The sequence below is a fragment of the Talaromyces amestolkiae genome, assembly GCF_001896365.1.
Source record: "Talaromyces amestolkiae strain CIB chromosome Unknown scaffold8.1, whole genome shotgun sequence".
Lineage (NCBI taxonomy): Eukaryota > Fungi > Ascomycota > Eurotiomycetes > Eurotiales > Trichocomaceae > Talaromyces > Talaromyces amestolkiae.
The window spans coordinates 466686-478697 of record NW_024468044.1 but is presented as its reverse complement, the minus strand read 5'-3'; the positions used below and the strand labels follow the sequence as shown (position 1 = coordinate 478697).

Below are 12012 nucleotides of genomic sequence, written 5' to 3'. Positions count from 1 at the left end.
TCAAGCATCAATGCTGATCCTGGCCGCAAGGAGACTGGGTCGTGTACAGGTCATATATCCAGGTACGAGAAATACGACAAGTCATCCCATACAGTCGAGAACGAGAGCGGGCTGTGCGAGAGGGTGCTTCTTGAATCGACCTGGCCAGTGCCAGATAAAGCCTAGCATACACATTCTCAAAGTCTAAAAGATTGAAAAAGTTCATTGGGGCAAAACGAGGCACAGATCGGAGAACAGGAGGAGAAACAGAATTGTCAATCGCGAGGCGCTGATTGGTCGACCGCTTGGACCTCCACTCCCTCCCAGACCCAAATAGGAAATCTTGATATTTCCTATTATGGCAAGTGACTCTGTGCATCGACTTCTTTCAACCTCTTTGGTCAATTTGTTTCCTAAATGGGAAACACGCGGGACCTGTTATGTACGGACTAGGCTTACTGTCAACAGATGGGGTTTAGTGAGGATTTAGTGTGCGGAGTGCAGAAGTCTAAAGCTAAGTGCCTACGGAGTAATTTACCCTCAAGCCATTGATATCATTACATGCACGCTGGATTCAAGTATCACCACCGGGGGGTTGCCCAATGGCCAAGTTCGTATTGCTCGTAGAGCTCTTTGCATGTTGCCTTGTTGCGAAATTGACTTTTGGGTAAGCTAACAGAATGTCCGAGTGTATTTATGTTATATAGAGGTCTGCGCCCCCTTGAATCATAGGAAGGGGTTTGTCGTTTATCAAGTACAGCTATTAGTAGAGAAAACTTGTGTCGTTTTTCAATCCCAACATGTATTTCAAGAACCTTGTTATGCTGGCCATGGCTGGCGCGGCCGTTGCTCAGCGTCCCAGCAACGTCTCAATCTGTGACTACTACACCACCGCCCTACTCAAAGACAACAATGCCACCAACCAGTATACCTTGTTGGCTCTCTTGGTGAACACTGCTGTCATCGGCAACTACACGCAGCCCAATGTCGGTGTTGCAGTTCCGGGTATCTTGAACCCTAACGGAACATACAACGGCACCAGCGTCAATCTTGTCCCCTATTTCGATGGAGGTCTGGCTTCGACCAACAATGGTGGCAACGCAGGTGTTGCTGTCAACTTCTTGGACGGAGGTGGTGCTGCGCCTTTGATGAAGAATCTGCCAGCAGAGGACAATACTTCTAAACAATAGTTCGTCTTTACCCAGCCTACCCAGCTATAAATCTTCTATGCTAACTGCAAGGACAGCTTTCTCCTCACTCATTTGTATGAGTTCTTCGGCTCCCTTCTCGGTTGCAGCGAGGTCGGCATGACCGGATTTTCCGCTTATGGGGGAGATGCTAGCATGTACGAGGTGCACAAGTAAGTTTACTCTTCCCCCTTACCATGTACTCGCATACATAGACTAGGACAATATCTGACATGTATTACTCAAGGTTCATGGTCCTCGACCCATACCAAATCGGATACTTCATCACCCAAGTCGGTCTATCAGCCGCCTCTTTCGGCGTCGCCGAATCTGACATCAGCGCCGTCGCCACGGCTCTTGAAAGTCTATTCGCCTACCGCTGTGCTCCTAAGACAACTGTCATCACGGCTCAGGGCCCTCAATACCAGAGCACCTGCACAGATGAGACCTGCCCTCTTGCAGCAAACTCTACCTGCGCCGACCAGCCAAACATTGATCAACCACTCGTCGCCAACGCTACCCTCGCTATGGGTGAAGGCCGCAACGCCAGTAGCAGCAGTAGTGCTGTTGCACCCTCATCTACTTCGTCGCCTTCGGGAAGCTCTACTGGTTCTGCATCTGGTACTTCGTCAGGAACAGTTCCTGCCCAGACCAAGTCGTCTGGCTCGCAGCTTAGTCCGAGCATGGGAGTTCTGCTTGGTCTTCTCTTCATTGGTGCCTTTGCTTTCTAGATGATCAGGACTAATTCGTGGGACAACTTTGGTTGTGGGCACGAGGTCAATTTTTATATATATGAACGCCTAGGTAGTAGCATTTAGCTCTAATGTGATGGATCCTATATGTCCGATCTGGTTTTACCTAAGTAGTTGAGTTGTTTAAGATACAACTGATATACACTCACACGTAGCATTAGTCTTAAGGTCCATTGATTTATAGGAATGCTGTGACAGTTCTGTCTCCCACGCTAGTCATGTTGACGTTAAAAGCAGATCTTAACTATGAGATGCAAGGTTTACAATGTGATCGCATAAGAATCAAGTAGGAGGTGCCATAATATATATATGTGGTATCTTCCAAAGACTAAGTACAATACAAAGACAAACGAAGATGCGGCCATTGCTAATGAAATTCACTTCCAGGAAGTGGAGGGGTAACCGTAAGAAATATAAGAAAGCTTTAGACGCCAGACTCCGTCATCAATTATGCGCTTATCCATGGTGCAGCAAATCAGACAACATTCTCAGAAGCCTCGCCTTCAGCGATGACAGGCACGCTAAGGCCTCTTTCAGGACTTTGCAGAATGAGTTGTTCGTGCTTGCGAGCGCGAAGGAAGTCGCTAACGGATCGAATCAAAATAAACCAACCGACAATCATCAGAATATAGGATATCCATTCACTTGTCGTGATGGCGGAGATGGCGTTGCCTCCTTGGTTTTGGCCACCACCTGCGCTACCGTCGCCAATTGAGTTGGGGTCGAAGTTGTGACTATTAGGATCTGGTGGAGCTGTGTATGAATCTGAATCACTATCGGGCCGCGACACGCCGCTTCCTTTCATATAAAAGCCATATTGAACGAGGGTCAGACCGAGACCGGCCTTGCTGCCGTTTTTGGCGGCGTGGGTGGTGTGAAGGAGATAGGTGAGGAGGAAACCGACGAGCTGGAATGACATCGAGATCATGCCGTTCCATGCAAACGAAAATACCGACCCGACTGGCAGGCCATCCACGTATACTTCGTCGGAGGACATGCCTGGGGCCATTATAGTGGTTTCCCAGTAGGGAGGCGTCGCATCGGCAGCGGCTTGTTCATATGACTGGAAAGGTTAGCAGCCTAATCAATAGTTTTCAACAAGGCAAAAAACATACTGGAGGTAGATCTTCTTCTTGTTTCTCAGCCCTTTCCGGCTTAGCATTCAGGTTGGCAAAAACGCCATCATTTGATGAACCCGTGCCTACCACTCGCGAACTTGCCGTTGACGTGAAAGTCGGTAGTATAGTGCCTCGTCTCTGAGTTGATGACGGCTGGACGCTCGCCGAGTTGGACTCTGTGATAATGGGCGTCGTGGGTGTTGTAGGGTCTCCTCTCATCAAGCGCTGTCTATCGTCGGCTTCATCCGCGTCGTCCGAGTCGTTTCCATCGTCAAAGGCGTCTTCCAAGGCATTATCGGGACCATCTCGTATTGGATCTTCGTGAAGCAAGCGACGCGACGACGGTGACGAAGATCTAGAATGGAAAGAAGGTGGAGGCGAGGCGGGTACCGGTGCAGTCAGGTTGGGGAAGGCTTCGACTTGACCGTCATCGTCATCACGGGTATTCACCTAGATGTGAGCGGCAGTGCGTCAGTAAAGGTCTAGTGATACAGCGACAAGTCGACTGAAGGACGGTCGTCTTACCCGTTGATATGACTGCGAGGTCATGATAAGCGGATATACCGGGCCGGAAGATGACTTGATGTGAATGAGTGAGCGACAAGAGAAATCGACAACAGCAACGACGAGAATAGAGAGAAATGTAATTTAGAAGAACAAAAGGAAAGAAGAGTAAATGATTGGAGGAGATGGCAAGATGACAGAGAGGGTGATGAGTATGGATGGAAGGGGCTCTGCCTGTCTGTCGCAGTCTGAGGCGGCGGTCGGAGTTAGTCATCGATCATCAGTGGCGGAGCAGATTATGGCAGCCTGATCGACACCTGATCGGTAAGGCTCCCAGATATTTCGGGAATTTGTCATTCTCATCATCGACGGGGGATTCTCATAAAGTCATCTTTAGAAGCTATTATCGTCCTGACAGCGCATGCAATTCTCTCAGCTAATATACCCTTTCAATTACACCAATTGCACTCGTACATTCGTGTGACCACAAATGTCCAAAACACCAGTAAGTAACATCCAGGTTGCCCTATCCACATGACTCTCGCAGCTGCACCACAATCATGACCAGCTCCCAGGCGAAATACACTAACTTACTTTCCGCAGCAAACCATCTCTTCGCGCCTCGCGCACCTCATCAAGGCCTGGCCCACCGACCCTATACGACCAGCCTCAGTCTCCGTGCAGAGCTACCTCCAAGCCCGCCTCCCCAAGACCGAAACCGAGGCTCCCCAGATCTCGCAATCGTCAGTCATTGCGCTCACAAACCTCCTCAACGACCAATATAGCAAACAATATCCTCTACCCCAAAAGCTGCGCCATCCTGCCAGCAATCCAACCCATTATGATGATGTCGTGAGGGAGTTTGAGGAGGCGCCGAATCGGAATTGGTGGGGGAGGGTACAAAAGAGATTGGGAGGGATGTTACGGTTGAAATAGGAGAATCGGATAGTATAAGTTTGTTGCGACGGCATTATCTCTACTCTTGTTTGAGATTATGAAAAGCATTGCTGGGCACTTTGTAAATTAATGGGTATGGAGTTGGGGTCTTGTACGCTATGATAGACTGTACAATATTGCATTACGATATTTTTTTTCGAATTTGAGTCGGGCACTCGGGATTCCAAGATAATGGACCAGGTATGATTGATAGTATGTCCAGAATGGACTGGTGTAACTCATTATATGCACAAGAGGATATAAATATAGAATATACAAACATCATGCAACACCACAAAATGACAAAATATTTACAACATCGTCTTCAAATCATCAGCAACCTTGAACGGAGCTCCAGTCTTAGCCTTAACCTCCTCAACGGTGACTCCATCAGCAACCTCAATCAAAGTCAAGCCGTCAGTGAAATCAACATCAAAGACAGCCAATTCAGTAATGATGCGGCTGACACAGGCCTTGCCCGTCAATGGGAATTCGCATTGCTTCAAGATCTTGGGGTTACCCTTTTTATCTGTGTGCTCCATTGTTACAACCACTTTGGTCGCCTCGGGGTTGGAGACGAGATCCATGGCGCCACCAAAACCCTTGATTTTGCCAGGAAGCATCCCTTAAACAATATTAGTGGACGTGAAATTCAGGGAAAAGGTGTAGAAACTTACAGTTCGCAAGATCGCCTCGAGCGCTGACTTGCATCGCTCCAAGGATAGTCAAATCAATCCGCCCCGAACGAATCATACCAAAAGACTCATCACTACCAAACACAGCAGCTCCCGGCAAAAGGGTCACAGTCTCCTTGCCAGCATTAATAAGATCCGGATCTTCCAAACCCTGCTTGGGATACGGGCCTAATCCGAGAATACCATTCTCCGACTGTAGCATAACCTCAACAGACGGGTCAACAAAGCTGGGCGCCAACATGGGCATCCCAATACCCAAGTTCGCATACATGCCATTCTTGAACTCCTTCGCAGCGCGTCGCACAATTCGCTCGCGCTTGTTGGCGGTATCACCCTTGCCGAGGGCGGACATGTCATCGCCATCCTCCTTGGCGAATGTGCGTTTCTCAATGCGCTTTTCTTCTGTGCTCTGAATCACGCGCTTCACGTAGATACCCGGTAGATGGACAGCAGCAGGCTCAATCTCGCCAACTTCGACGATTTGCTCTGCCTCGACGATGGTCATTTTCGCATTTCGGCCCATGGCGCCGTTAAAGTTGGCTGCGGCGTAGCGGAATTGACAGTTGCCAAGTTTATCTGCCTTCCAGGCCTTGACGAACGCATAGTCGCCCTTGATGGCTTCTTCCATAACGTAGCTCTTGCCGTCAAAGACTTTGACGTCGCGGGGTGCGCCGTACAGGGCCACGGTGCCATCACTGTTATGTTTTAGGGGCAGTTCACCTGTCTGCACGACCGTCCCGAAAGCGGCTGGTGTATAGAAGGCAGGAATTCCTGCGCCGCCCGCACGGCATCGTTCGGCCAGTGTGCCTTGAGGAGTCAACTCCAACTCAATCTCGCCACTCAAGTACATGCGCTCAAAGGTCTTGTTTTCGCCGACGTAGCTTGCAACCATCTTCTTAATCTGTTTACTGGCAAGCAGCAAGCCTAGTCCAGACCCGTCGACACCGGCATTGTTGCTTACGGCGGTCAGGCCTGTGATCTCAGGTTTGGCGCGGACAGCATTGATGAGTGTGTCGGGAACACCGCATAGACCGAATCCGCCGGCTAGGACGGTTGAGTTTGACTTGAGATCTTTGATAGCTTCCTCAGCGGAGGGAAAGACTTTGTTAATTTCGCATCGTCGGACGGAGCTGGAGAATGCGCGGGCGAGGAATTGCTGGTGCTACGGCTTGTTAGTAGTAAATATATAAAACGATGTAGATATTCGTACCTTATTCTGTCGAGTAGCGACTTGCCTTGCCACGCGCAAGCAGGATCTGATTTGCGAAGGCATATTCGCTAGGTGTGAAATGTTAGCTCGATAGTTGAACTAGATCAACGGTTTGTCTCCTCGTAACTGGGGCGAGTAAGGTTCCTAATCAGCACATCCAGTATGCCCAAGTTTCCCGCGCACTCGTGCAAAACCTAGTAGACTTCGGAATTAGTGTACAGCGTAGTGTTGTAGTGAGCACGGGCTTGTCCGCTTTATATACGTACGACTCTGTACAAGATTCCGCTCTGCTTGCAATGTTGTTATCCGACGCTCTCATCCGAAGCGTTCAGACTTACCCCGGATAACAAATGTGGAGACGCGCGCGGAATCGTTGCGCGCTTTCCGCTGTCAACTGGACTTTACTCTTTTTCTGTTGAGCTGCGGCGCAAGATGTCAGATCACTGGGTGTGGAATCAGTTGTTCATATCGAGATTTTGACTTTACCATCAATTACTGGCATCTGTAGATGCGACTCAAACATCATCTGGGTCACGCATTTCATGAGTCTGATGGGAGTCTGGTGATCATAGATGCTTTAACCTTGCGTCGGCTATTTACGGCAACTAGGCGGTTACATTCATGTCAATGTACATACAAAATCGTCTGTCAAGAGACTTGAGATGATAGAAATGTGTACAATAGATTCTTGAAAATACTTTTTTTTTAACTATGGATTGCTGCTTCATATCTTTTCAGTCCTGCTCCAGGGAGGAGCCTTACCTTTTGTGTAAGTCGCGACAATTACTAACGAGTCCGAATCGATCCCGATGCTCGTTGAGGAGCAACTCCGTCGAATCCATTACCTTCATGATTGCCAAGTGAAGCTACAACATCGGCATTCCACTTCTCAATTGAATGCACAGATGCTGGGGATTCACCATTTTTAATCCCGACGCGAGCCAGCACGTCCGGAGGCGCATCATGTCTATTCACTCCACTGCAATCTTCATGAACATGATCACGTTCATCATCCCCATCTTCGCGACCTTCATCGCCATTGCTATCGTCATCCGAACTGGCAGACGAAAAGAAACCACATGTCGCGGGCGGTAAAGATGACGGTGGCAACTCTTCATGTGTAGCTGTGACGACGTAGGTCTTGAAGAGTTTTTCGTTTCGGTCGTTTATCCTGCCGTTGCGTTGATCATGACCCGGAATGGATTTATTAAAAGAATGATCCGGAACTCGTGTTTCAGCCTTCTTAATATGATTGTTGATGACACCGCCTGTATCATCACTCGAGCTGACTGGAACATGTTTCATGACTACATGTACAGCAAAATTGTCATGAGGGGTCACATCTCCAACACCCGAAGCCGCTAACTCCTTAGGAAAAGCCTTGTGCCCAACTGCTACTGATTCCAATGGCTCTTCTGCTAGAGACAAAACAGGTGAACTGCATTGGCTGAGATTCAATACCGAGTCCTTTTCATTTGGATAGGAAAGGAACCGATCTGCAGGTGTTCTGTTTGTATGTCGTCGTCGTTGTTGTTGTGACAAGAGACTAGGGCTGCTTTGGCGTTTGCGTTTCTCGCCAACGCTTTCTGTCAACGATGATTTCCATGGTTGCAAGTTCATTACATCAGGACTATCCCCAAAGCAGTCAATGTAGAAGGTAGCATTTTTGTAGTACGTCAACCTTTCATGAGACGTTTTGTGCGTTTGTGGTTTTGAAACATGGCCGTGTCCGTCGCTTATAGGCACGTGCAAGCTCATCTCGGAATCACTACTGGTCAATGACAAGATCTCATCTTCGGCCTCATTCCTGTGTGTTGTCAATGTATACGGTACATAATCTGTGCCGACTGATTGATGCAGCGACGTGGTTTTGCTCTCCGCAAGACCGAGAACGGTTTCTGTATGTGTTGATCTCTTCTTGAGAAGATCATTCGTATGATGGAAATGGGGATGATCATATACCACACTGGACCCGGTAGAAGGTCGTGTCAACCCCTGTGGATCACTGCCCTGCTGTCTCACGCAATGGCCATCAGCTGAAAGCTCAAGTGCTGCACCGTATTTCTTGAGAGCCTCACGGCTGAATTCAACATCAATGGTAGAAACCATCTGCTTTATTGAGCCCAGCGTCTCATTCAGATCATACCACGAATTTGGGGGAGGCGATGTATTTGCGAGATGTTGAATGCTAGCCTTGGCAGTAGAAAGACCTAGATGTTGCTTAAATAGCATAACCACCAATGCCTTGCGGGCATCGTCTTCTGAGATCAATGCATTGTCACGCATAGGCTTGCTTTTGGCACGGGCTGGTCTGTTTCTAGACAGTCGCGAGCTTCCGGAAATCTCAGCAGCGAATTGCTGCAGAATTTGCTCTAACTGGCGTTTCCTGTGACGTGGTAGACCATAAGTGCGGACATCGAAGAGTTTATCCCCTTGCAGTCGAGGAGGATCTCTTTCCTTGTACCTGCGTAGCTTTTGCTTTAACCGTTTGATATCCAACGTCAAGTCATCGATGATTCCGCGGAGCTCTTCATTCTCCCTTTCACCATCGTTTGCCCGCATGTAAGATAACACTGGGTCATCTAAACGATTTGGGCTGGAATGCTTTTCGCCGGAATGGCCTGGCTCAATGTCATTGGGGAAATAAGGCGCGTCGTCTATTAAGCCCGTCAGTTGAAGGGATAGGAAACTCCATCTCTATGATTTACCTCCCAGACCGTCTAATTGAGACGTGACATGCTGGTTTGCCTCGTTGAACCAGGTGTCAGATTCGGGATGTTTCTGGTTCTGCTCGATTGCATGTTTGGGGTGTCTATGAGGCACCTGTTTGATGTCTGCCATCCTCACGACTTTGGACCCGGATCGGAGGCTGTTCGGGAGTGCGTTGCTATCATGAGTACTAAATTCTCCCATCGGGTGATGTAGTCATTGGTTGTCACACGACCGCTAGGTTGTGCAATCGAAAGATGGCAAGGTCAATGCCAGAACCAATTCAGTGAACTTGGCCCAAAGTCACAGTGGGACCAAGGGAGCATTAAGCAGAGATACCATGTACCACGAGAGATGAGTCCAAGAAGATAGACAATGTGTAGGGCATAGACAAAGTATCCCAAGAATCAATGTTCATCGGCAAGGTAGAGAGGCAATTCGCGTACTATCTTCACAGCTAAGGAAAAATAAGAGGGTCAACGATATTCAGGGCACAACGTTCGATTGACATACCAATTTATTCTGAAAATGGGCCTCCATGTCGAGCCCACGATCGCGATGCCTCCAACCATTTTTGTGAACGGCGACTGAATCCGCATCGAGCGGAGGAACGTCCGAGCCATTGAGAAGAAGCCATAGGGGCCACAGAGGAATTTCCGCAATCAAACGCGTAAAGATATCAGCCAATTTGAGACAGTGTCGGGCCGTTTCATGAGGGTCGATTACTACAATGAGTAGGGGCTCGGGTAAGGCGTGTGGTGTGTGGATAATGATATGCTAAAATGGCCGGGGTGAAACTATATACAGAAGTTATTGCGATCACAACGTTGTAGGGACGATCTGAGAAATCGATGGCTACCGGGCAAAACGGTGAGGATCGGGCCAATCAGCTGCCGCGAAAAGCGCTGACCGCTCTAGGGTTGATCGCGATCTGGGCTTGTTTGGGACTAGCTTCTCAGACCGTGAATGGCATCAATTTGCAAATGCTGGACTCTGCTGTCGGTCGACGTCGACGACAAAAACTCTTTATTTACTTTTTGAGCATCTTCTATGTGTTGGGTTATCGGGTCTATTGATACGTTCAAAACAACATTACAGATGGAGACAGGATACAATACATGACAGCATCGTTGCGAGATTTTATTACATTTGAATTATCACAGCGTTCTCAGCTTCCCTATCGGGAATGCCGAAGAAGACCCCCTTCCCTTGCGTGCCATCCCTCCCGTAAGCAAAATGTCAACAGATTTTCCAGCTCGGGCCATTGCACTAATGAGTCCCAGAGTCGTGGGAAATTCACAATTTGAAACAAATAAAAAGAAAACCAAATATATTTACATGCCCGCAGCCCATCACGCCTTATAAAATCAGATCAGAATTGAGGTTGAAAAGGAAAGAAAAGCACGCCAAAGTGAGAACCTGCAAAAAGCAATATTCGTAATTCGGATGAGTTGGGCGGTATGTCGTGGTCAAAGGAAGGACGGTATGTCGACGTATGGACATGAAAAGGAGCGTGTGGTATGATGGAGAGTCGAAAGTCAAGAGAAAGGGATGAGGGAGGGCGAGAACAAAATAGCTGAGTGATGGCTTTCCTGATTCAGCCTTGCGTTGGCGGAGACATTAAAAAGTCGTAGGATAGAAACGCACTTATTGGTGGGTGATAGCATTTAACGATCCGGGTTGGTGACCTAAAGCAATTTCAATCAGCTACGGTATCCTCGCAATACCGGCCGAGTAGCACTTACCTGGAGAATGCGTCGCGAAAAGTCCCCGGCGTCGGCAATACTGCCGTTGCTTTGGCGTCGTTGAGCCATAAAGTCGCTGTCCCATCGGGCATCCGAGCTCATAGATGATGGCTTCTTCTGGGTAAAGGCACTGATTTCAGCGTTGCGTCTGTATTCCTCTTCAACGCGTTGTTTCTGACGGCGTCGTAGGAAAAATACGGCGGCTCCAATGATTGCTGCGAGGGCGATAACGCCTACAACGACACCAGCAGCGATGCCAGCGGTGCTCGTACCACCACCGGACGATTTCGCCGTGGCAGAGGCATCGCTGGATGCCGTGACAACGATTGTTTGCCCTGCTTGGGTAATGACGGTAACACCAGCAGTGGTGGAGGTGGTGGCAGAGCTAGTAGTGGTGCTGCTGGAACTATCTGCGATTGGTACATCCGATTTCAACCCAGTTAGATAAACATCGTATGAATTCTTTCCGCCACCTGTAAATATTGTCAGTTGCTACATTCACAATTTGTTTAATTAGTGTCGGTAATTCTCACAAGCATCAGCCTGCCATCCATCACAGGTGTCGGTACATGTATCAGTTTTGGTCGAATTTGCTGGAAGTTCGTTACCGCACCAGCAATCATTGCCATTCGTCATGGCCATTACCGAGTAACCCATCGGAACACATTGTTCTTGGCAGTACCCTGAGCTCTGATATGTCCATGTTCCATTGTCTATAAAGTTACTTGGTAATGACGAGTAACAGTCGACATGTGTAGAGGCGTTGTAAGTAATGGCATTCACTGGAGACGGAGCCAACAAAAGCAAGGATGACGCCGCGAAGAGGGCGTTGGACGCTGCGAAAATCATCTTGATCTCAGTATTATTCTTTCTTCCTTTACGATATCCGCTTGATAGTCAGATAGCATGCGGGACACGGCCAGGACGTAGTATGGCGATGGAGAGGGACGGCCTGCGTAGCCCTTGGTCCGACCACAAAACTTGTCTTCGTATTGTTATTTTTCTTTATTTTTCGCTTTACAGCCTCCTGCGCGTCTCTCCCGGCACGACCCTGATGATAAATCGATGCAATCCGTCGTTGGGTGTACGATGGACGTCGGTATCGATTAAGGGGTCGACGAGTCCACGGGAATCAGCCAAGCCGTGGTCTGATGGACGCGACGATCGATAGACGATG

At 48.6% G+C, this 12012-nt stretch overlaps 6 protein-coding genes across 6 annotated transcripts; 2 read left to right on the top strand and 4 right to left on the bottom strand.

The window, feature by feature from the left end:
- Nucleotides 1–779: 779 nt before the first annotated feature.
- Nucleotides 780–1897, top strand: BHQ10_004720 (uncharacterized protein; the record flags this gene model as incomplete). The annotated part of the gene is made up of 3 exons (XM_040877117.1): nucleotides 780–1168; nucleotides 1226–1339; nucleotides 1414–1897. 3 exons carry the CDS (start codon nucleotides 780–782, stop codon nucleotides 1895–1897), a joined length of 987 nt encoding a protein of 328 aa, XP_040733224.1.
- A 496-nt stretch (nucleotides 1898–2393) lies between these two features.
- BHQ10_004719 (uncharacterized protein) lies at nucleotides 2394–3585 on the bottom strand (the record flags this gene model as incomplete). The annotated part of the gene is made up of 3 exons (XM_040877115.1): nucleotides 2394–2981; nucleotides 3034–3486; nucleotides 3562–3585. 3 exons carry the CDS (start codon nucleotides 3583–3585, stop codon nucleotides 2394–2396), a joined length of 1065 nt encoding a protein of 354 aa, XP_040733223.1.
- A 445-nt stretch (nucleotides 3586–4030) lies between these two features.
- BHQ10_004718 (uncharacterized protein) lies at nucleotides 4031–4476 on the top strand (the record flags this gene model as incomplete). The annotated part of the gene is made up of 2 exons (XM_040877114.1): nucleotides 4031–4045; nucleotides 4144–4476. 2 exons carry the CDS (start codon nucleotides 4031–4033, stop codon nucleotides 4474–4476), a joined length of 348 nt encoding a protein of 115 aa, XP_040733222.1.
- Nucleotides 4477–4787: 311 nt separating this feature from the next.
- Nucleotides 4788–6444, bottom strand: BHQ10_004717 (uncharacterized protein; the record flags this gene model as incomplete). Its single annotated transcript, XM_040877113.1, has 3 exons — nucleotides 4788–5101; nucleotides 5154–6333; nucleotides 6382–6444. The coding sequence occupies 3 exons, from the start codon at nucleotides 6442–6444 to the stop codon at nucleotides 4788–4790; spliced, it is 1557 nt and encodes a 518-aa protein (XP_040733221.1).
- Nucleotides 6445–7167: 723 nt separating this feature from the next.
- Nucleotides 7168–9222, bottom strand: BHQ10_004716 (uncharacterized protein; the record flags this gene model as incomplete). The annotated part of the gene is made up of 2 exons (XM_040877112.1): nucleotides 7168–9038; nucleotides 9090–9222. The coding sequence occupies 2 exons, from the start codon at nucleotides 9220–9222 to the stop codon at nucleotides 7168–7170; spliced, it is 2004 nt and encodes a 667-aa protein (XP_040733220.1).
- Nucleotides 9223–10757: 1535 nt separating this feature from the next.
- BHQ10_004715 (uncharacterized protein) lies at nucleotides 10758–11684 on the bottom strand (the record flags this gene model as incomplete). The annotated part of the gene is made up of 3 exons (XM_040877111.1): nucleotides 10758–10778; nucleotides 10836–11308; nucleotides 11369–11684. 3 exons carry the CDS (start codon nucleotides 11682–11684, stop codon nucleotides 10758–10760), a joined length of 810 nt encoding a protein of 269 aa, XP_040733219.1.
- Between the last annotated feature and the right edge of the window lie 328 nt (nucleotides 11685–12012).